This window comes from Coregonus clupeaformis, chromosome 6 (genome assembly GCF_020615455.1).
Source record: "Coregonus clupeaformis isolate EN_2021a chromosome 6, ASM2061545v1, whole genome shotgun sequence".
Taxonomy (NCBI): domain Eukaryota; kingdom Metazoa; phylum Chordata; class Actinopteri; order Salmoniformes; family Salmonidae; genus Coregonus; species Coregonus clupeaformis.
This window is the reverse complement of record NC_059197.1, coordinates 51,508,281-51,533,547: the sequence shown is the minus strand read 5'-3', so window position 1 is coordinate 51,533,547 and position 25,267 is coordinate 51,508,281. Positions and strand designations below refer to the sequence as shown.

At 44.6% G+C, this 25,267-nt stretch overlaps 1 protein-coding gene across 1 annotated transcript in view; it reads right to left on the bottom strand.

Moving 5' to 3' along the window:
- Positions 1-14,793: 14,793 nt before the first annotated feature.
- Positions 14,794-25,267, bottom strand: part of LOC121557545 (glutamate receptor ionotropic, NMDA 2A-like) — a gene marked incomplete at its 5' end in the record, with an annotated part of 72,405 nt that continues 61,931 nt past the window's right edge. Inside the window, 3 exon segments of the mRNA XM_045216947.1 lie at positions 14,794-16,949; positions 17,064-17,280; positions 23,251-23,489. Of these exon segments, the coding sequence (XP_045072882.1) occupies positions 15,217-16,949; positions 17,064-17,280; positions 23,251-23,489 (2,189 nt within the window).

Sequence of the window (25,267 nt, the reverse complement as noted above, 5' to 3'; positions counted from 1 at the left end):
TATTATGTTGTTGTAACCCAAACTAATGGTATTGTGTTGTTATGACCGACAACTAAAGGTATTGTGTTGTTATAACCCAAACTAAAGGTATTGTGTTGCTATAACCCAAACTAAAGGTATTGTGTTGTTATAACCGACAACTAAAGGTATTGTGTTGTTATAACCGACAACTAAAGGTATTGTGTTGTTATAACTGACAAATAAAGGTATTGTGTTGTTCTAACCCAAACTAAAGGTATTGTGTTGTTATAACCCAAACTAAAGGTATTGTGTTGTTATAAACCAAACTAAAGGTATTGTGTTGTTATAACCGTCAACTAAAGGTATTGTGTTGTTATAACCGACAACTAAAGGTATTGTGTTGTTCTAACCCAAACTAAAGGTATTGTGTTGTTATAACCCAAACTAAAGTTATTGTGTTGTTATAACCCAAACTAAAGGTATTGTGTTGTTATAACCGTCAACTAAAGGTATTGTGTTGTTCTAACCCAAACTAAAGGTATTATGTTGTTCTAACCCAAACTAAAGGTATTATGTTGTTATAACCCAAACTAAAGTTATTGTGTTGTTATAACCGACAACTAAAGGTATTGTGTTGTTATAACCCAAACTAAAGGTATTGTGTTGTTCTAACCCAAACTAAAGTTATTGTGTTGTTATAACCCAAACTAAAGGTATTATGTTGTTCTAACCCAAACTAAAGGTATTGTGTTGTTATAACCCAAAATAAAGGTATTGTGTTGTTATGACCGACAACTAAAGGTATTGTGTTGTTATAACCCAAACTAAAGGTATTGTGTTGTTATAACCCAAACTAAAGGTATTGTGTTGTTCTAACCCAAACTAAATGTATTGTGTTGTTATAACCAACAACTAAAGGTATTGTGTTGTTATAACTGACAAATAAAGGTATTGTGTTGTTCTAACCCAAACTAAAGGTATTGTGTTGTTATAACCCAAACTAAAGGTATTGTGTTGTTATAACCCAAACTAAAGTTATTGTGTTGTTATAACCCAAACTAAAGGTATTGTGTTGTTCTAACCCAAACTAAAGGTATTGTGTTGTTATAAGTGACAACTAAAGGTATTGTGTTGTTATAAGCGACAACTAAAGGTATTGTGTTGTTATAAGTGACAACCTAAGGTATTGTGTTGTTATAACCCAAACTAAAGGTATTGTGTTGTTCTAACCCAAACTAAAGGTATTGTGTTGTTATAACCCAAACTAAAGGTATTGTGTTGTTATAACCCAAACTAAAGGTATTGTGTTGTTATAACCCAAACTAAAGGTATTGTGTTGTTATAACCCAAACTAAAGGTATTGTGTTGCTATAACCCAAACTAAAGGTATTGTGTTGTTATAACCGACAACTAAATGTATTGTGTTGTTATAACCGACAACTAAAGGTATTGTGTTGTTATAACTGACAAATAAAGGTATTGTGTTGTTCTAACCCAAACTAAAGGTATTGTGTTGTTATAACCCAAACTAAAGGTATTGTGTTGTTATAACCCAAACTAAAGTTATTGTGTTGTTATAACCCAAACTAAAGGTATTGTGTTGTTCTAACCCAAACTAAAGGTATTGTGTTGTTATAACCGTCAACTAAAGGTATTGTGTTGTTCTAACCCAAACTAAAGGTATTATGTTGTTCTAACCCAAACTAAAGGTATTATGTTGTTATAACCCAAACTAAAGTTATTGTGTTGTTATAACCGACAACTAAAGGTATTGTGTTGTTATAACCCAAACTAAAGGTATTGTGTTGTTCTAACCCAAACTAAAGTTATTGTGTTGTTATAACCCAAACTAAAGGTATTATGTTGTTCTAACCCAAACTAAAGGTATTGTGTTGTTATAACCCAAAATAAAGGTATTGTGTTGTTATGACCGACAACTAAAGGTATTGTGTTGTTATAACCCAAACTAAAGGTATTGTGTTGTTATAACCCAAACTAAAGGTATTGTGTTGTTCTAACCCAAACTAAATGTATTGTGTTGTTATAACCAACAACTAAAGGTATTGTGTTGTTATAACTGACAAATAAAGGTATTGTGTTGTTCTAACCCAAACTAAAGGTATTGTGTTGTTATAACCCAAACTAAAGGTATTGTGTTGTTATAACCCAAACTAAAGTTATTGTGTTGTTATAACCCAAACAAAAGGTATTGTGTTGTTCTAACCCAAACTAAAGGTATTGTGTTGTTATAAGTGACAACTAAAGGTATTGTGTTGTTATAAGCGACAACTAAAGGTATTGTGTTGTTATAAGTGACAACCTAAGGTATTGTGTTGTTATAACCCAAACTAAAGGTATTGTGTTGTTCTAACCCAAACTAAAGGTATTGTGTTGTTATAACCCAAACTAAAGGTATTGTGTTGTTATAACCCAAACTAAAGGTATTGTGTTGTTATAACCCAAACTAAAGGTATTGTGTTGTTCTAACCCAAACTAAAGGTATTATGTTGTTCTAACCCAAACTAAAGGTATTATGTTGTTATAACCCAAACTAAAGTTATTGTGTTGTTATAACCCAAACTAAAGTTATTGTGTTGTTATAACCCAAACTAAAGGTATTATGTTGTTCTAACCCAAACTAAAGGTATTATGTTGTTGTAACCCAAACTAATGGTATTGTGTTGTTATGACCGACAACTAAAGGTATTGTGTTGTTATAACCCAAACTAAAGGTATTGTGTTGCTATAACCCAAACTAAAGGTATTGTGTTGTTATAACCGACAACTAAAGGTATTGTGTTGTTATAACCGACAACTAAAGGTATTGTGTTGTTATAACTGACAAATAAATGTATTGTGTTGTTCTAACCCAAACTAAAGGTATTGTGTTGTTATAACCCAAACTAAAGGTATTGTGTTGTTATAAACCAAACTAAAGGTATTGTGTTGTTATAACCGTCAACTAAATGTATTGTGTTGTTATAACCGACAACTAAAGGTATTGTGTTGTTCTAACCCAAACTAAAGGTATTGTGTTGTTATAACCCAAACTAAAGTTATTGTGTTGTTATAACCCAAACTAAAGGTATTGTGTTGTTATAACCGTCAACTAAAGGTATTGTGTTGTTCTAACCCAAACTAAAGGTATTATGTTGTTCTAACCCAAACTAAAGGTATTATGTTGTTATAACCCAAACTAAAGTTATTGTGTTGTTATAACCCACAACTAAAGTTATTGTGTTGTTATAACCCAAACTAAAGGTATTGTGTTGTTCTAACCCAAACTAAAGGTATTGTGTTGTTGTAACCCAAACTAAAGGTATTGTGTTGTTATAACCGACAACTAAAGGTATTGTGTTGTTATAACCCAAAATAAAGGTATTGTGTTGCTATAACCCAAACTAAAGGTATTGTGTTGTTATAACCCAAACTAAAGGTATTGTGTTGTTATAACCCAAACTAAAGGTATTGTGTTGTTATAACCCAAACTAAAGGTATTGTGTTGTTCTAACCCAAACTAAAGGTATTGTGTTGTTATAACCCAAACTAAAGGTATTGTGTTGTTATAACCAAACTAAAGGTATTGTGTTGTTATAACCCAAACTAAAGGTATTGTGTTGTTATAACCGACAACTAAAGGTATTGTGTTGTTCTAACCCAAACTAAAGGTATTGTGTTGTTATAACCCAAACTAAAGGTATTGTGTTGTTATAACCCAAACTAAAGGTATTGTGTTGTTATAACCGACAACTAAAGGTATTGTGTTGTTCTAACCCAAACTAAAGGTATTGTGTTGTTCTAACCCAAACTAAAGGTATTGTGTTGTTATAACCCAAACTAAAGGTATTGTGTTGTTATAACCCAAACTAAAGGTATTGTGTTGTTATAACCGACAACTAAAGGTATTGTGTTGTTATAACCCAAACTAAAGGTATTGTGTTGTTCTAACCCAAACTAAAGGTATTGTGTTGTTATAACCCAAACTAAAGGTATTGTGTTGTTCTAACCCAAACTAAAGGTATTGTGTTGTTATAACCCAAAATAAAGGTATTGTGTTGTTATGACCGACAACTAAAGGTATTGTGTTGTTATAACCCAAACTAAAGGTATTGTGTTGTTATAACCCAAACTAAAGGTATTGTGTTGTTCTAACCCAAACTAAATGTATTGTGTTGTTATAACCAACAACTAAAGGTATTGTGTTGTTATAACCGACAAATAAAGGTATTGTGTTGCTCTAACCCAAACTAAAGGTATTGTGTTGTTATAACCCAAACTAAAGGTATTGTGTTGTTATAACCCAAACTAAAGTTATTGTGTTGTTATAACCCAAACTAAAGGTATTGTGTTGTTCTAACCCAAACTAAAGGTATTGTGTTGTTATAAGCGACAACTAAAGGTATTGTGTTGTTATAACCCACAACTAAAGGTATTGTGTTGTTATAAGTGACAACCTAAGGTATTGTGTTGTTATAACCCAAACTAAAGGTATTGTGTTGTTCTAACCCAAACTAAAGGTATTGTGTTGTTATAACCCAAACTAAAGGTATTGTGTTGTTATAACCCAAACTAAAGGTATTGTGTTGTTATAACCCAAACTAAAGGTATTGTGTTGTTCTAACCCAAACTAAAGGTATTATGTTGTTCTAACCCAAACTAAAGGTATTGTGTTGTTATAACCCAAACTAAAGGTATTGTGTTGTTATAACCCAAACTAAAGTTATTGTGTTGTTATAACCCAAACTAAAGTTATTGTGTTGTTATAACCCAAACTAAAGGTATTGTGTTGTTCTAACCCAAACTAAAGGTATTGTGTTGTTATAAGTGACAACTAAAGGTATTGTGTTGTTATAAGCGACAACTAAAGGTATTGTGTTGTTATAAGTGACAACCTAAGGTATTGTGTTGTTATAACCCAAACTAAAGGTTATAACTGTGGTCCTCTGTAGCTCAGCTGGTAGAGCACGGCGCTTGTAACGCCAAGGTAGTGGGTTCGATCCCCGGGACCACCCATACACAAAAAAAATGTATGCACGCATGACTGTAAGTCGCTTTGGATAAAAGCGTCTGCTAAATGGCATATTATTATTATTATTATTAAAGGTATTGTGTTGTTATAACCCAAACTAAAGGTATTGTGTTGTTATAACCCAAACTAAAGGTATTGTGTTGTTCTAACCCAAACTAAAGGTATTGTGTTGTTATAACCCAAACTAAAGGTATTGTGTTGTTATAACCCAAACTAAAGGTATTGTGTTGTTATAACCCAAACTAAATGTATTGTGTTGTTATAACCCAAACTAAAGGTATTGTGTTGTTATAACCGACAACTAAAGGTATTGTGTTGTTATAACCCAAACTAAAGGTATTGTGTTGTTATAACCCAAACTAAAGGTATTGTGTTGTTCTAACCCAAACTAAAGGTATTATGTTGTTCTAACCCAAACTAAAGGTATTGTGTTGTTATAACCCAAACTAAAGGTATTGTGTTGTTATAACCGACAACTAAAGGTATTGTGTTGTTATAACCCAAACTAAAGGTATTATGTTGTTATAACCGACAACTAAAGGTATTGTGTTGTTCTAACCCAAACTAAAGGTATTGTGTTGTTATAACCGACAACTAAAGGTATTTTGTTGTTCTAACCCAAACTAAAGGTATTGTGTTGTTATAACCGACAACTAAAGGTATTTTGTTGTTCTAACCCAAACTAAAGGTATTGTGTTGTTCTAACCCAAACTAAAGGTATTTTGTTGTTCTAACCCAAACTAAAGGTATTGTGTTGTTCTAACCCAAACTAAAGGTCTTGGAGAAAGGTAGATATAGTCATAGACTCCCTATAATAAGGTGATCATCGAGCCTACATCACTTTTACATCCTCTCCTAATAGGTTCTAACCCAAACTAAAGGTCTTGGAGAAAGGTAGATATAGTCATAGACTTCCAATAATAAGGTGATCATAGAGCCTACATCACTTTTACATCCTCTCCTAATAGGTTCTAACCCAAACTAAAGGTCTTGGAGAAAGGTAGATATAGTCATAGACTCCCTATAATAAGGTGATCATCGAGCCTACATCACGTTTACATCCTCTCCTAATAGGTTCTAACCCAAACTAAAGGTCTTGGAGAAAGGTAGATATAGTCATAGACTCCCTATAATAAGGTGATCATAGAGCCTACATCACGTTTACATCCTCCCCTAATAGGTTCTGCACACTGCATGTTGACATACAAGATGAGAGACACAGATAAATACGTAGATGGACAATTCATGAGGACCCGTAGTCCTATTCTGCAGCTGCTGTGGTTGTGGTGAGCTGTGGTCCAATCATGACGCAGCAGCTGGGGTTGTGGTGAGCTGTGGTCCAATCATGACGCAGCAGCTGTGGTTGTGGTGAGCTGTGGTCCAATCATGACGCAGCAGCTGGGGTTGTGGTGAGCTGTGGTCCAATCGTGACGCAGCAGCTGGGGTTGTGGTGAGCTGTGGTCCAATCGTGACGCAGCAGCTGGGGTGGTGGTGAGCTGTGGTCCAATCATGTGGTTGTCAGATAGGTTCTATAGGGAACACGTAGTTTTATGGTCTTATAATGAAGGATAAATTATGTTGTTGTACGCTGAAAGAGAGAGAGATGGAGATGGAGAATGGAGAGGAGAGAGGGAATAGTGTATGACCCTACCTCACACAGGAAGCGGCACAGGTCCTAATCCAGGGACTTGTCATCCCCCGTCTTAGATTACTGCAACTCACTCTTGGCTGGGCTCACCTCCTGTGCCATCAAACCCCTGGCAACTTATCCAGAACGCTGCAGCCCACCTGGTTTTCAACCTTCCCAAGTTCTCCCATGTCACCCTGCTCCTCCCACACTCCACTAGCTTCCAGTCGAAGCTCACATCCACTACAAGACCATGGTGCTTACCTACGGAGCAGCAAGAGGAACTGCCCCTCCCTACCTTCAGGCTATGCTCAAACCATACACCCCAACCTGAGCACTCCGTTCTGCCACCTCTGGTCTCTTGGCCCTCCCACCCCTACAGGAGGGCAGCTCCCGCTCAGCCCAGTCCAAGCTATTCTCTGTCCTGGCACCCCAATGGTGGAACCAGTCTCCACCTGAAGCTAGGATAGCAGAGTCCCTGCCCATCTTCCGAAAACACATGAAACCCTACCTCTTCAAAGATCTTCTTAAATAATCCCCCTCCTCCCCCCAAAATAAATAATAATAATAATAATAATAATAATAATAATACTGCTACTACTACTACTACTACTGCTACTACTACTACTACTACTACTACTACTACTACTACTACTACTACTACTACCACCACCACTACTACTACTACTACTACTACTACTACTACTACTGCTACTGCTACTACTACTACTGCTACAACTAATAATAATAATAATACTGCTACTACTACTTCTGCTACTACTAGTACTACTACTAGTAATAACAATAATAATAATAATAGCAATAGTAATAATAACAATAATACTAGTAATACTAATACTAGTAATAATAATACTAGTAGTAATACTCATAATAGTAATAATAATGCTAGCAATAATAATTACAATAATACTAGTCATAATAATAATACAAGTAATAATAATAATAGTAATAATAATAGCAATAATAATACTAGTAATAATAATACAAGTAATACTAATACTAGTAATAATAATACTAGTAATAATACTCATAATAATAATACTAGTAATGATACTAATAGTAATAGTAATAGTAATAATAATAGTAATAGTTATAATAATAATAATAATAATAATAATAATAATAATAATAATAATAATAATAATAATAATAATAATAATAATAATGGTAATAATAAGAATAAGAATAGTTTCCTGAGCCAACACTTGACTCCTCCCCCCTTCTTTTCTATCTCGGACTCTGATAGCTCCTTTATGGAGGGAAAATGTTCTTCCTATGACTATGTGGTTGGCCCACCCAGCTATCTTCAGATGAATGCACTCTGGATCAGAGAGTCTGCTAAAGAGAGGAAGAGAAGTGGGAAATGAAGGAGGAAGAGAAGGAGGAAATGAAGGAGGAAGAGAAGGAGGAAATGAAGGAGGAAGAGAAGGAGGAAATGAAGGAGGAAGAGAAGGAGGAAATGAAGGAGGAAGAGAAGGAGGAAATGAAGGAGGAAGAGAAGGAGGAAATGAAGGAGGAAGAGAAGGAGGAAATGAAGGCGGAAGAGGAGGAAATGAAGGAGGAAGAGAAGGAGGAAATGAAGGAGGAAGAGAAGGAGGAAATTAAGGAGGAAGAAAAGGAGGAAATGAAGGAGGAAGAGAGCAGATGGTAATAGTGGCTGAGGTGCCCTCTCATCACTCAGCTGGGTACACACACACACACACACACACACACACACACACACACACACACACACAAGTGCCATCAATCCCTCTCATCACTCAGTTGGGTACACACACACACACACACACACACACACACACACACACACACACACACACACACACACACAGTGCCATCAATCCCTCTCATCACTCAGTTGGGTACACACACACACACACACACACACACACACACACACACACACACACACAAGTGCCACCAATCCCTCCACTGGTTGTGTAATCTCCCCCTTCCTCCTCTCCTCCTCCTCTTCTTCTTCTAGCTCCACTCCACTCCACTCCACTCCACTCCGCTCCGCTCCACTCCACTCCACTCCACTCCACTCCACTCCACTCCACTCCACTCCACTCCACTCCACTCCTCCACTCCCTCCACTCCACTCCTCCCACTCCTCCACTCCACTCCCTCCACTCCACTCCACTCCACTCCACTCCACTCCACTCCACTCCACTCCACTCCACTCCACTCCACCCCACTCCGCTCCACTCCACTCCACTCCACTCCACTCCACCCCACTCCACTCCACTCCACTCCACTCCACTCCACTCCACTGCTAGACATTCCAAGCTTACCCGGGAGACCATACAACATATCCACATTGAAAAAAGACCCCATGTGGGAATGAAGACATCTCCCAACGTCCTGGGGACATTTTACATTTACATCTACGTCATTTAGCAGACGCTCTTATCCAGAGCGACTTACAAATTGGTACATTCACCTTATAGCCAGTGGGATAACCACTTTACAATATGTTTATTTTTATTATTTTTTGGGAGGTGGGGGTAGAAGGATTACTTTATCCTATCCCAGGTATTCCATGAACAAACGTAGAATATTGAAGTCTATCTGGTGTGATCTCGCTGATCCCAGAGGTCCCTGGCCATCCCAGCCAGCACTTACATAGATGACGCACTGAGTTGGTGTGTCTGGAAGTGTGTTTTCTCTTTTACATGAAACCCAACAGCAACTACAACCCTCCCTTTACTACCTCTCTCCCCCTGTTTCTGCCCTCCCTCCTCTTCCCCCCGCACTGAGTTGGTGTGTCTGGAAGTGTGTTTTTCTCTTTTTACATGAAACCCAACAGCAACTACAACCCTCCCTCTACTACCTCTCTCCCCCTGTTTCTGCCCTCCCTCCCTCTTCCTCCCCACCCCCTTCACCCCCCCCGCACTGAGTTGGTGTGTTGAAGTGTGTTTTTCTCTTTTACATGACCAACGCAACTACAACCCTCCCTCTACTACCTCTCTCCCCCTGTTTCTGCCCTCCCTCCCTCCCTCTTCCTCCCCACCCCCTTCACCTCCCCACCTCCCTCCCCCCAGTCTTCAAGCACAGATAGATAGTCTGTAAGGTGAGGGATCCAGAACAGATCCTTGTGAATGGTTTTATTCTACTCAGAATCTCTACAGAGGAAAAACCAGTGCACTGTATACACAGCTCCTTGTGAAATCCACACAAAAAAAATATCCTTTTGACTCTTTATATTATAATTCTCATGTATTTGAATATGAATTTACAAGCAATGTATTACAGGTGTCTAATAATCAAAATAGTTCCTTAGTCTTTTGAGGAATTATTATCGTTATTTTAAAAAAAAGCATCTATTCTTACAGCAAACAATGAAAGAAAGAGGTTGTCGTTTCTTTGGAGGGGGGTTCGCAGAATCAGAGAAAGGGTTAGTTCACACAGGTCAACTTCCTGGTTACACAGGTCAACTTCCTGGTTACACAGGTCAACTTCCTGGTTACACATGTCAACTTCCTGGTTACAGGTGAAGGGTAAGGAAGAAAAGCAGAGCTGGTGATATCGTCACCTGCCATTGGGGGAGGAGCAAGGATGTCCACCTTACCTGGCAAAGCCCTGACCCCTGACGCCATTGGCTGAACGAATGGAGATAGTGACCCCATCAGCCAATTGGGTTGCAGGTCGGTCCAGGGTCAAAGCTTTGCCTTCTCCCCAAAACAGCATCATCATCATCATCATCACCATTATAATCTTCATCTTCAAATTGTTGAACAAAGTTCATGTTCTGTCATATGTATTTTATACAACTCTTCATCACCACCACCACCATCATCATCATCATCAATCGTCATTACACCCGTTACAAAGCATCAGTGATCATAACATTAGAAAGGAAAACAGTAAAAGTGTTTACATCAGGGTTGCATGCCATTACCTCATTATTTATCATAATTTTAAATGTCATTTAAATACATCTGCCATTAAAAGAGCAGGAGGGTTTTTATCACAACAAGGGTGTGAAAGACAAAGACGGCATCAAGTTTTTTTTAGAAATAAAACAACAGTTTCTTGAAAAAAGTTGAGATAAAACGAGACCAAAAACCCCCAAAAAATAAAATAAAAATATGTGTTTTTCTTACGAGTTCATTAGATGCCATTAAAGTGTTTTGGAGAGAGCTTGATATTTTACATGTGCATAATGCCAACTTGTCAGCCCCATTCAAGCAGCATAGTGGAAGATACATATGATTAATAATAATAATAATAATATGCAGAGCAGGATGCAAAAGAAGAACAGATGACGGAGGAGTAAGGGAGGAGGAGGAGGAGGAGGAGGAGGAGGAGGAGGAGGAGGGGGAGGGGCTGGTCAACGGTGGGTAAGCTGAAGGGACTACTGCAGGGGGGAGCGAGAGAAAGAAAGAGAGAGAGAACGAGAGAAAGAGAGAGACACAGAGAGAGAGAGAGAGAGAGAGAGAGAGAGAGAGAGAGAGAGAGAGAGAGAGAGAGAGAGAGAGAGAGAGAGAGAGAGAGCGAGAGAGACAGAGGCGGAGGGGAGACTAATACCGCAGCATGCGAGTCTGCAGTCTGCATCCATTACAGTGATATGACAGTGTGTGTGTGAGCTGCAGCTCTGCAACCGCTGCTATACTGCAGTGTTCTGCCAATCACCAGAGAGAGAGAGAGGAGAGAGAGAGAGAGAGAGAGAGAGAGAGAGAGAGAGAGAGAGAGAGAGAGAGAGAGAGAGACAGAGAGAGAGAGAGAGAGAGAACAGAGAGAGACAGAGAGAGACAGAGAGAGAGAGAGAGAGAGAGAGAGAGAGAGTTCCGTTATTCCATTATATTACGAGTTCCGTGAAAGCTGTTCCAAACGTTTCCGTGACGACCGACCGACCGACCGACCGTCACCCATCATATGTATTAGTAACGTGTTCCGTTTTAGAGAAGGGGCGCTCTGCCTCGCCTTGACATGTAACGGGAGAGAGACCAGCAGCCCTTTTACTACACGGTCTGATCAACTCCCAACACATCCCACCCCCCATCCCTGCCCCTCACCTCTTATCCACCCCTCTCTCTCTCTCTCTCTCTCTCTCTCTCTCTCTCTCTCTCTCTCTCTCTCTCTCTCTCTCTCTCTCTCTCTCTCTCTCTCTCTCCTTGTAACAGGTGGGCAGAGCACAGCACTGGAAGACCTTTGGACTTTAGTAAACATGTGGAGACGATAAGGAGAAGCCGCCCCGGTGAACGTGCGTCACGCCACCGTAAACGGGACGTACCGGGCAGTAGCTTTCTGGCGGGGATGTAGTAGTAGTGATGTAGTAGTTTGGATGTAGTTGGTGTAGTTGGTGTGTTTTGCGTCGCTACAGTTGAAACACACAAAACCAATCCTGAGGTATTTGATTTTGATACAATTAAAAAATCAATCAATCAAAAGTCACATGAGCTTCTGAGAGGGTTTTGATGTACAGTGTGATGCTACATAGGTGTGTGTGTGTGTGAGTGTGTGTGTGTGTGTGTGTGTGTGTGTGTGTGTGTGTTTGTGTGTGTGTGTGTGTGTGTGTGTGTGTGTGTGTGTGTATGTGTGTGTGTGTGTGTGTGTGTGTGTGTGTGCATCTGCGTATGGTGTGTACGTGTAGATATATATCTGCGTATCTTAGTTGTGTGTTTGCGTTTGCGTGTGTGTGGTTCATGTTGAAACCGTCACAGGAAAACACAACGCGTAAATGAGTGGTAAAGACTTCGAGCTTACCCAAGGTTTTACATGCTCTTACCAGACGGACAGACAGACACAGAGAGAGATGACTGATGAAGACAGTAGAGTGACAGATCCTTCCCCCCCCAGACACACACACACGCACGCCGCAAACACACACACACACACACACACACACACACACACACACACACCCCCCAAGGTTTCTACAGCAGTTCTCAGTCCAGGGGTGGGGAGACAGACAGAGAAAGAGGACTGACCACCTGACACACAAAAAAATTAAAAGTTCAATTACAAAAAAAAAAAGTCGTCATCCTCTCATTGCGTACGACATGTTGTCATGACGATTCGTAAGTACCCTGTTTTCGAAAGGGAGAAATGAACAACAGAAGAAGAAAAAAAACAACGCCAGCTCTGTCCGGTGGCGAGCGAGAGAAGTGGAGCGGCAGCGTGAGGAGGCGAGAGTTTCGGGCCGCCCGTCGGTTGGTCTCTCGCTCTCTGGCACCCCCTTTTTTGAGGGGAGACGAAGCAGGGATCCAAACTGTTTCTAAACTCAGGTCAGTTTTCAGATTTGCAGGTTCATCCACCTTGATAGTCAGCAAGACATAGTCCCCCCCACCCTTTAGTAACGAAGTGGTGCCAGCAGCCACAGCCTGAAAATACCACATGCTAAATAATATACTACTCCCACCTGAGTGGATCTCAAAACATTATTAGTGCTTCTTCTAAAGATAGAGAGAGGGCAAGAATCAGAAATAAAGGTTATTGTGCTACCAAATAAGATGAACACTGACCATCTAGTATAGTGAGGGTCCCCAGTGACAGGGTCCCTTCAAAATCTTATAGTTTAAGAGAATAAAAAAGTAAGGTTGCTATATTTTCTAGGTGGAGTCACTAATGAAATAGCCAGAATCCCTCGCCGGCAGGGTTTACCTGTTCACCTGTAAACACAGTTTATAAACTACAACTCCCACAGTTTATAAACTACAAAATCCCACAGCCCTTTCTGACCTAGCATAACCCACACCTTCAGCAGTCCTTCCTAGTCCAACACGCTCTAAACCAAACCTACACAGTAGCCCTATAGCTCTATCCAGCCACACAGAGCTCTCACTAACCTAGCTCTATCCAGCCACACAGAGCTCTCACTAACCTAGCTCTATCCAGCCACACAGAGCCCTCACTAACCTAGCTCTATCCAGCCACACAGAGCCCTCACTAACCTAGCTCTATCCAGCCACACAGAGCTCTCACTAACCTAGCTCTATCCAGCCTCACAGAGCTCTCACTAACCTAGCGCTATCCAGCCACACAGAGCTCTCACTAACCTAGCTCTATCCAGCCACACAGAGCTCTCACTAACCTAGCTCTATCCAGCCACACAGAGCTCTCACTAACCTAGCTCTATCCAGCCACACAGAGCCCTCACTAACCTAGCTCTATCCAGCCACACAGAGCTCTCACTAACCTAGCTCTATCCAGCCACACAGAGCTCTCACTAACCTAGCTCTATCCAGCCACACAGAGCTCTCACTAACCTAGCTCTATCCAGCCACACACAGCCCTCACTAACCTAGCTCTATCCAGCCACACAGAGCCCTCACTAACCTAGCTCTATCCAGCCACACACAGCCCTCACTAACCTAGCTCTATCCAGCCACACAGAGCTCTCACTAACCTAGCTCTATCCAGCGACACACAGCTCCCACTAAGCTAGCTATCCAGCCCTTCCCTAGACCTCTCTCTTGTCTCTCCTCTTCTCTCTCTCTCTCTCTCTCTCTCTCTCTCTCTCTCTCTCTCTCTCTCTCTCTCTCTCTCTCTCTCTCTCTCTCTCTCTCTCTCTCTCTCTCTCTCTCTCTCTCTCTCTCTCTCGTCTCTCCTCTCTCTCTCGTCTCTTCTCTTCTCTCTCGTCTCTCCTCTTCTCTCTCTCTCTCTTGTCCTCTCTCCCTGCCAGATATGCTGGTGGCCATATTTGTCTTGATAAGAGGCGTAGTGGCCACATCAAACACCTACCATCTGTCAGGCTGTCTGTCTCCCCCTGTCCTCCCCCCTCCTCTCCTCTCCTCTCCTCTCCTCTCCTCTCCTCTCCTCTCCTCTCCTCTCCTCTCCTCTCCTCTCCTCTCCTCTCCTCTCCTCTCCTCTCCTCTCCTCTCCTCTCCTATCCCCTCCTCTCCTCTCTCTGTCAGGTTGTCTGTCTCCTCTCCTCTCCTTCCTCCCTGTCTCTCTCTCCTGATTCCTCCTCCTCCCTGTCTCTCTCTCCTGATTCCTCCTCCTCCCTGTCTCTCTCTCCTGATTCCTCCTCCTCCCTATCTCTCTCTCTCTCCTGATTCTTCTTCCTCCCTGTCTCTCTCTCCTGATTCCTCTTCCTACCTGTCTCTCTCTCCTGATTCCTCTTCCTCCTCCCTGTCTCTCTCTCCTGATTCCTCCTCCTCATCCCTGTCTCTCTCTCCTGATTCCTCTTCCTCCCTGTCTCTCTCTCCTGATTCCTCCTCCTCCCTGTCTCTCTCTCCTGATTCCTCCTCCTCCCTATCTCTCTCTCTCTCCTGATTCCTTCTCTGAGGTCTGTCTATCCTTCGTTCCCTCAACCCCTGCCCTGTCTGTCTATCTGTCCATGAATCAGGGGAGTCATGTCATCAACCCCGTGGGAAGCCAAAACCCCTTGCTTACAAGGAGAGAAGGAACAGTGAGATCAGTAAAGAGAGAGAGAGCTTGAACTCCCCTGGTACTTATTCTAGGTTTAAAGATGTAGTAGTAATAGTAGTAGTAGTAGTAGAAGAAGAAGTGTGTCTATGGCATCCTAAGTGGATATTAGATAGTTTGAAACTATAATACAACAAAGCAGAGAGACTTCATAATAACCCTAATAATAATAATAATAATAACCCTTAATAATAATAATAGTTATTTAAACGTCTGACTCCAGACTGGGTATTTTCTTATAAACCCGTCTATTGCTGAACTGGGCTGAGTTTAGCATCCCCCGCGGGGCGGCTGAGTATGCACTCGTCTTATTGGCTACATAAGGCATCACATGCTCTGTAATGTACATGTCATTAGCTGGTATCCGGCCTCCGTCCCGGGAGCAGTAGGAAGCGGTGGACTTGACAGAGGATCTCAGATTGTTCTCGTTGCGTTGCGATGAAGACGTTTTGAGCCCTCCTCCTCCCAGCTGTTTGTAAATGTCGGAGTAGCTACGTCCGTGGACGAGGCGCGTGTCGTCCCTCAGCGAAGCCGCCATGAAGGGGTTGTCGGAACCGTGATCGGGGTACAGCGACCGGCTCCGCTTGCCCTCCTCCAGGGTGAACAGCGTGGACCTGGAGCCGGACAGCTTGTCTGCCTGGCGGACGCTGAACAGGTTAGCATAGGGGGAATCATCCAGGAAGCAGCGCTCTTTCTCCTTGAGGCTGACGGAGCGTGCGGGCCGCCCCAGGTCCACCTCTTTGGGCTTCTCCAGCACGATGTTGTCAAAGGAGTGCTGGCGGGACAGACGCAGCCTGTTCCTCTTCTGGACGTGCGGGCCGTCCGTCTGAGGCCAGTAGTGGCCGAACATCTCGTCCCGGTGTTGCATATTCCGGTTGGTCAGCATGGCGTCCTGGAGCAGCTGGTCTTCGCTGATGTCGTAGAGGTTAGCGGTGTGGAGGCATGCCTCGCAGCGGTTGTAGGGCGAGCGGGCAGCGGCGGCGGCGGCGGCGGCAGAAGCAGTGTTTGTGGGCGTGAAGTGACCCGGGGTGTAGCTGCTGCCGGTGGGGAACTTGGACAGACAGGAGCGGCAGTGGGTCTGTTTGTAGCGGTCGTTGTTCTCGTGAGGCGACAGGGACAGGCTCTTATCGTTATTAACGCCGTAGTGTTTGGAGTAGGCCGAGTCCGGGAGCAGGTCAACGTCCGTGTGGCGCAGTGGGGACGAGTTGAGGTGGATGATTGGCTGGTCCTGACACTTCCTGTAGTTGTCGTTGTGGTCGGAGTAGATCTCTGGGTAGTCCAGGTCGTCGTCGGCGGCCAGGCCGCGGCTCTCGCGGTAGTGTAAGGGGTCCGAGTGGAGATTGAGCTCTCTGTCCGAGTCTATGGTGTAGATTTTCCCCTGTCCCTGTGTCTGTCCCTGCGGTCCCACCCCCCCTCCCACTCCGCTGCCCTGCTTAGTCTTTAAGTAGGACAGCTCTACCTCGCTGCAGTCCCTGGGGTATTTCGATGGCAACTGTCTTTTTTTTAATCCGTCCTTGTTCTTCGGGTGCTTGTTGTTCTCCGGGTCCTGATACGAACCGGCTCCTCGGCTGGAGCAGTCGGAGATGTCCGAGTGAGCGGCGTCCTCCGGCAGGTAGCGCTGGGTCTTCATGGACACGCGGGGGTCGGGGGACAGCATGTCGGGGACCGGGACACCCGGACCCTGCCGCAGGGTGTCCACCGACTTCTTCCACAGGCCCCTGGGCTTGGCGTTGGTCTGGGCGGAGTCCGCGCTCACCGCCACCTCCACGGAGTTGGGGTTTGACTCGTTGAGGGTCAGAGGGTGCTGTCCGCCCTGGAAGATGTAGTTATTCAGGTGGTCTTTGTGTCGGTTGGCCAGGTAGGCCTGGAGGTCGCCTGTATCGCCGTAGATCACCTCTTTAGGGGCGTAGCTTCGATTGTCGGCGTAGATGAAGTTACCTTAAAACGAAGAAGAACCATCCTCAATGATTTTTTAAAAAATGCATTGTATCCACAATGTGTGGTTGTATCGTGTTTGTAAATTGTCAAATAAATCAAAACAAAATCAAAAACCTTTCTCCGCCATCATGTCCATGATCATGGGCCCCGCCGAGTGCATGAACTCAGCCGCCCGCTTGGGGGAGTTGATCCTGGAAGCAGACAGGTTGGACATGTTGGTCATCTGCTTGGCTGACTTGATGAGCTTCAACATGTTGGCCTGAGGGCTAAAGTCCAGGTCCGACTTCTTTTTCATGTCGATGTGGACGCCGTGGATACAACTCCAAATCCCCTACAGAGAGAGAGAGAGAGAGGGGGGAGGGGAGGAGAGAAAGGGTGGGTGGGAAAGAGGCAGGGAGGAGAGATGAAGAGCGAGAGGAGGGAAGGGGGGAGGAGAGAGAGAAAGAGGTAAAAAGAGAGAGAGAGAGAGAGAGAGAGAGAGAGAGAGAGAGACAGGAGAGAGAGAGAGAGAGAGAGAGAGAGAGAGAGAGAGAGAGACAGAGAGAGAGAGAGACAGAGAGAGAGAGAGACAGAGAGAGAGCGATTACCATCCATGGATCATCATTTGAAGTATAACTGTTGTCTAAAACTCTATGGCTTCTGGCAACTATGACCCATTTATTCCCCTTCCCAGTAAAGCTTTATTCATCTGGATCACATTAGTATCGACTGACTCAGCATCTGAGAAACCATCTAAAAGAGTATTACTGCGTCCCCAAATGGCACCCCATTCCCTATATAGTGCACTACTTTTTTTTACCAGAGCACTATGGGGTAGTGCACTATACAGGGAATAGGGTGCCATTTGGAATGCAGAATATATATATCTCCCAGTATTCCACTCCAGCCATTCATCATTCTTATTAGAGAGATGCTTTAACAGATGCAGGAAAATACAGTCGATGTCCAGAAGCTTTTTTTTTCATTTCTCTGAAACATTTAACATAATGACTTAGATAGCATTCCAAACCATATTAGTATTATTAATATTATATATACCCAGAAAGGTACTGCGGAGGGAGACTATGACTTCATGGTTAGGTCAATGCAAACACACCGCTGCCTCCGAAAACATTAAAACACATTAAGGCCTAGATTCAATCAGATCAAGAGTTAACCCGGCGAGAGCCGACACCGCACAGCTGATGGTTTTTTGGCGGCGTCGGAGGTGGAACCGCGTTGGAGCCCTTCAAATTGGTGAGCAGCTGCTCTTGTGATGTCACGAAGCCACACCTTCCCCCTTCCCGTTAGAAGTTTTAGAAAGAGAAAACGTAGCATAATATAGAAATAACGACGCTCAAATAAATTAAAAAAATCATTCAACTAAATAAAGAGGATTTTATATCGTCCTAATGGAGGTGTAGATTAAATTTACATTTTATTCATTTAGCAGATGCTCCTATCCAGAGCGACTTACAGTTAATTTTTTATTTTTCATACTGGCCCCCCATGGGAATCGAACCCACAACCCTGGCGTTACAAACGCCATGCTCTACCAACTGAGCTACATCCCTGCTGGCCATTCCCTCCCCTACCCTGGGGCCAATTGTGTGCCGCCCCATGGGGTCTCCCGGTCACGGCCGGCTACGACAGAGCCTGGATTCGAACCAGGATCTCTAGTGGCACAGCTAGCACTGCGATGCAGTGCCTTAGACCACTGCGCCACAAAGATTACATCACTTTCCTGTGTTCCAACTGGTTAACAAGGCTGCGTGGGATATTCTCTCCATGCGTCTCCGTGTAACGGCCTCTTCAGGTGTAACGCCAGGAGACGCTTGTTGATTTGGATTCAGCTCTAACAAAGTTCCACCTCAGACTCTGTAAAAACATCAGCTGTGCAGATATTCGGCTGAAGCGGACGTGATTGAATCGGGCCCCTAAGACTGAGTCCCAAAAATGACCCCCTATTCATTAAAACGATTCAGGGAGAGAGTGGGGAGATAGTGGGCAGCCCAAAATGACCCCCTATTCATTAAAACGATACAGGGAGATAGTGGAGAGATAGTGGGGAGAGAGAGGGAGACTGGCACCCTATTCCCTATATAGTGCACTACTTTAGACCAGAGAACGGCACCCTATTCCCTATATAGTGCACTACTTTAGACCAGAGAATGACACCCTATTCCCTATATAGTGCACTATACTTTTTATCAGAGCCTTAATTATATGGAATAGGGTGGCATTGACCAGAGCCTTAATTATATGGAATAGGGTTCATTGACCAGACCCTTAATTATATGGAATAGGGTTCATTGACCAGAGTCTTAATTATATGGAATAGGGTCCATTGACCAGAGCCTTAATCATATGGAATAGGGTGGCATTGACCAGAGTCTTAATTATATGGAATAGGGTGGCATTGACCAGAGTCTTAATTATATGGAATAGGGTTAATTTACCAGAGCCTTAATTATATGGAATAGGGTTCATTGACCAGAGTCTTAATTATATGGAATAAGGTGGCATTGACCAGAGTCTTAATTATATGGAATAGGGTGGCATTGACCAGAGTCTTAATTATATGGAATAGGGTGGCATTGACCAGAGTCTTAATTATATGGAATAGGGTGGCATTGACCAGAGTCTTAAATATATGGAATAGGGTGGCATTGACCAGAGTCTTAATTATATGGAATAGGGTGGCATTGACCATAGTCTTAAATACATGGAATAGGGTGGCATTGACCAGAGTCTTAATTATATGGAATAGGGTGGCATTGACCAGAGTCTTAATTATATGGAATAGGGTGGCATTGACCAGAGTCTTAAATATATGGAATAGGGTGGCATTGACCAGAGTCTTAATTATATGGAATAGGGTGGCATTGACCATAGTCTTAAATACATGGAATAGGGTGGCATTGACCATAGTCTTAAATACATGGAATAGGGTGGCATTGACCAGAGTCTTAAATATATGGAATAGGGTGGCATTGACCAGAGTCTTAAATATATGGAATAGGGTTCATTGACCATAGTCTTAAATACATGGAATAGGGTGGCATTGACCATAGTCTTAAATACATGGAATAGGGTGGCATTGACCATAGTCTTAATTATATGGAATAGGGTGGCATTGACCAGAGCCTTAAATATATGGAATAGGGTGGCATTGACCAGAGTCTTAAATATATGGAATAGGGTGGCATTGACCATAGTCTTAATTACATGGAATAGGGTGGCATTGACCATAGTCTTAAATACATGGAATAGGGTGGCATTGACCATAGTCTTAATTATATGGAATAGGGTGGCATTGACCAGAGTCTTAAATATATGGAATAGGGTGGCATTGACCAGAGTCTTAAATACATGGAATAGGGTGGCATTGACCAGAGTCTTAATTATATGGAATAGGGTGGCATTGACCAGAGTCTTAAATACATGGAATAGGGTGGCATTGACCATAGTCTTAAATACATGGAATAGGGTGGCATTGACCAGAGTCTTAAATATATGGAATAGGGTGGCATTGACCAGAGTCTTAAATATATGGAATAGGGTGGCATTGACCAGAGTCTTAAATATATGGAATAGGGTGGCATTGACCAGAGTCTTAAATATATGGAATAGGGTTCATTGACCAGAGTCTTAAATATATGGAATAGGGTGGCATTGACCAGAGTCTTAAATATATGGAATAGGGTTCATTGACCAGAGTCTTAAATATATGGAATAGGGTGGCATTGACCAGAGTCTTAAATATATGGAATAGGGTGGCATTGACCAGAGTCTTAAATATATGGAATAGGGTGGCATTGACCAGAGGCATTTTGGATGCTACTTAAAATGCATGTAGTAAATCTGATGAGTTAGACCAGTGACCTTTCAGTGACCTTTCAGAGCATGATGGGAATATTATGACAGCTGGGGACATTACTGGTATTATTTAACCTTTATTAAACCAGGAAGTCCCATTGAGGTCAGAAAACAAGGGAGGACCGTAAAAGAGATGGTATACAGTGGCTTGCGAAAGTATTCACCCCCCTTGGCATTTTTCCTATTTTGTTGCCTTACAACCTGGAATTAACAAGAAATAAGACAAAAAAAAACAGAAAACTTGAGCGTGCATAACTATTCACCACCCAAAGTCAATACTTTGTAGAGCCACCTTTTGCAGAAATTACAGCTGCAAGTCTCTTGGGGTATGTCTCTATAAGCTTGGCACATCTAGCCACTGGGATTTTTGCCCATTCTTCAAGGCAAAACTGCTCCAGCTCCTTCAAGTTGGATGGGTTCTGCTGGTGTACAGCAATCTTTAAGTCATACCACAGATTCTCAATTGGATTGAGGTCTGGGCTTTGACTAGGCCATTCCAAGACATTTAAATGTTTGCCCTTAAACCACTCGAGTGTTGCTTTAGCAGTATGCTTAGGGTCACATACACCCCATATGTAAATCTGTGTTGTTGTTTTTATCGCACTGCTTTGCTTTATCTTGGCCAGGTCGCAGTTGTAAATGAGAACTTGTTCTCAACTGGCTTACCTGGTTAAGTAAAGGTGAAATAAAAAAATACTGTCCTGCTGGAAGGTGAACCTCCGTCCCAGTCTCAAATCTCTGGAAGACTGAAACAGGTTTCTCTCAAGAATTTCCCTGTATTTAGCTCCATCCATCATTCCTTCAATTCTGACCAGTTTCCCAGTCCCTGCCGATGAAAAACATCCCCACAGCATGATGCTGCCACCACCATGCTTCACTGTGGGGATGGTGTTCTCGGGGTGACGAGAGGTGTTGGGTTTGCGCCAGACATAAAGTTTTCCTTGAAGGCCAAAAAGTTTTAGTCTCATCTGACCAGAGTACCTTCTTTCATATGTTTGGGGAGTCTCCCACATGCCTTTTGGCGAACACCAAACGTGTTTGCTTATTGTTTTCTTTAAGCAATGGCTTTTTTCTGGCCACTCTTCCGTAAAGCCCAGCTCTGTGGAGTGTACGGCTTAAAGTGGTCCCATGGGCAGATACTCCAATCTCCGCTGTGGAGCTTTGCAGCTCCTTCAGGGTTATCTTTGGTCTCTTTGTTGCCTCTCTGATTAATGCCCTCCTTGCCTGGTCCGTGAGTTTTGGTGGGCGGCCCTCTCTTGGCAGGTTTATTGTGGTGCCATATTCTTTCCATTTTTTTATAATGGATTTAATGGTGCTCCGTGGGATGTTCAAAGTTTCAGATATTTTTTTATAACCCAACCCTGATCTGTACTTCTCACACAACTTTGTCCCTGACCTGTTTGGAGAGCTCATTGGTCTTCATGGTGCCGCTTGCTTGGTGGTGCCCCTTTCTTAGTGGTGTTGCAGACTCTGAGGCCCCACATACCCCAACCTAGTGCCCCCACATACCCCAACCTAGTGCCCCCACATACCCCAACCTAGTGCCCCCAAATACCCAAACCTAGTGCCCCCACATACCCCAACCTAGTGCCGCCAAATACCCCAACCTAGTGCCCCCACATACCCCAACCTAGTGCCCCCCACATACCCCAACCTAGTGCCCCCCACATACCCCAACCTAGTGCCCCCAAATACCCCAACCTAGTGCCCCCACATACCCCAACCTAGTGCCCCCAAATACCCCAACCTAGTGCCCCCACATACCCCAACCTAGTGCCCCCCACATACCCCAACCTAGTGCCCCCCACATACCCCAACCTAGTGCCCCCCAAATACCCCAACCTAGTGCCCCCACATACCCCAACCTAGTGCCCCAAATACCCCAACCTAGTGCCCCCACATACCCCAACCTAGTGCCCCCACATACCCCAACCTAGTGCCCCCACATACCCCAACGTAGTGCCCACATACACCCATAATAAGCCCATACAACCCCCCTACCCCCTCTCCTCTACCCCCTACCCCCTACACCCTAACCCCTACCCCCTAACCCCTAACCCCTACCCCCTAACCCCCTAACCCCCTACCCCCTACCCCTAACCCCTAACTCCTACCCCCTAACCCCTACCCCACCTACCCCCTACCCCCCTACACCCTACCACCCTAACCCCACCCCCTACCCCCCTAACCCCCTACCCCCTACCCCCTAACCCCCTACCCCCTACCCCCTACACCCCTACCCCCTAACCCCTACCCCCACCCCCTACCCCCTACCCCCTACCCCCCTAACCCCCACACCCTAACCCCCTACCCCCTACACCCCTAACCCCTACACCCTAACCACTACACCCTACCCCCTAAACCCTACCCCTAACCCCTAACCCCTACACCCTAACCACTACACCCTACCCCCTAACCCCTACCCCCTAACCCCCAGTCTTACCCTGCTGATAGAGAAGAGTAGACCTGGTGTTCCTGTACAGACTCCAGTGAAACAGTATCTCAACCTCCAGTAGAAGAGATGTTCCGATATGAAGGTGATGAGAGACAGTCCCATTGCGGTAGCCAGCATGTAGAACACCCCGGCCATGTTGTCTATATCCAGCTGACTGGACATAACCTCGTTCTTCTCATGGTGACAAATGCCCGTTAGCCACTGAGCTTCCAGCTCCTCCATCTCACCTGGAGAGAGAGAGAGAGAGAGGAGAGAGAGAGAGAAAGAGGGAGGGAGGAAGGGAGAGGGAAAGAGAGAGAGAGAGAGAGAGAGAGAGAGAGAGAGAGAGAGAGAGAGAGAGAGAGAGAGAGAGAGAGAGAGAGAGAGAGAGAGAGAGAGAGAGAGAGAGAGAGAGAGAGGGAGGGAGGGAGGGAGGGAGAGAGAGAGAGAGAGAGAGAGAGAGAGAGAGAGAGAGAGAGAGAGAGAGAGAGAGAGAGAGAGAGAGAGGGTGAGAGAGAGGGGAGAGGGTGAGAGAGAGAGGAGAGAAGTGAGAGGGCGGGAGGGAGAGGGGAGAGAGAGAGAGAGACAGAGAGAGAGACAGAGAGAGAGAGAGAGAGAGAGAGAGAGAGAGAGAGAGAGAGGGAGGGAGGGAGGGAGGGAGGGAGGGAGGGAGGGAGGGAGGGAGGGAGGGAGGGAGGGAGGGAGAGGGAGAGAGAGAGAGAGAGAGAGAGAGAGAGAGAGAGAGAGAGAGAGAGAGAGAGAGAGAGAGAGAGAGAGAGAGAGAGAGAGAGGGGGGGGAGGAGAGGGAGGGAGGAGGGAGGAGGGAGGGAGGGAGGGAGAGGGAGGGAGGAGGGAGGGAGGGAGGGAGAGAGAGAGAGAGAGAGGGAGGGAAGGGAGAGGGAGGAGGGAGAGGGAGGGAGGAGGGAAAGAGGAGGGAGAGAGAGGGAGGGAGGGAGGGAGAGAGAGGGAGGGAGAGAGAGGGAAGGGAGGAGGGAGGGGAGAGGGAGGGAGGGAGGGAGGAGGGGGAGAGAGAGAGAGGGAGGGAGAGAGGGGGAGATAGAGGGAGGGAGGGAGGGCACATGTAGAACACTCCGGCCATGTTGAGAGGGGGGAGGAGAGAGGGAGGGAGGGAGGGAGAGAGGGAGGGAGAGAGAGAGAGAGGGAGGGAGGGAGGGAGGGAGGGAGGGAGGGAGGGAGGGAGGGAGGGAGGGAGGGAGGGAGGGAGGGAGGGAGGGAGGGAGGGAGAGAGGGAGGGAGGAGAGGGGGAAGGGAGGAGGGAGAGAGGGAGGGGGAGGAGGGAGAGAGAGAGAGGAGAGAGAGGGAGGGAGAGAGAGGAGAGAGGAGGGAGGGAGGGAGGAGGGAGGGAGGGAGGGAGGGAGGGAGGGAGGGAGGGAGGGAGGGAGGAGGGAGGGAGGGAGGGAGGGAGGGAGGGAGGGAGGGAGGGAGGGGGAGAAAGAGAGGGGGAGGGAGAGAAAGAGAGAAAGAAAGGGAGGGAGAGAGAGAGGGGAGAGAGGAGAAAAAGAGATAGAGCGAGGGAGGGAGAGAGCAGCAGAAAAAGGGAGGCAGAGATAGAAACATATCATTCACTTCCTCCTCCTCCTCCTCCTCCTCCTCCTCCTCCTCCTCCTCCTCCTCCTCTCTCTGACATTTAAAGTCCCATTAATGTAATGGCATTACTGTCATTCAGCTTGGGTAAGCCTGCGCCGTGTGTGTGTGTGTGTGTGTGTGTGTGTGTGTGTGTGTATAAAAGGTTAAATACCACTGTGTTTACCATACCTCCAGGAGTTGTACAAACACTTGACATCACTAACCACATTATACACACAGCGAGGAGAACGTCAGCCTGTGGCCCAAGTGGCTCCCTCTTCCCCTATATAGTGCACTACTTTTGACCAGAGCTTTATGGCTAGGGGACTAAATATGGAATAGGGCCTGAACTGATTTGTTCCTCATTACAGAAGAGCCCAAGACAGGTTAACTAAGGGGAGATATAAGCCCCTTTCTGAGACGCCCGTTTTCTTAAGCG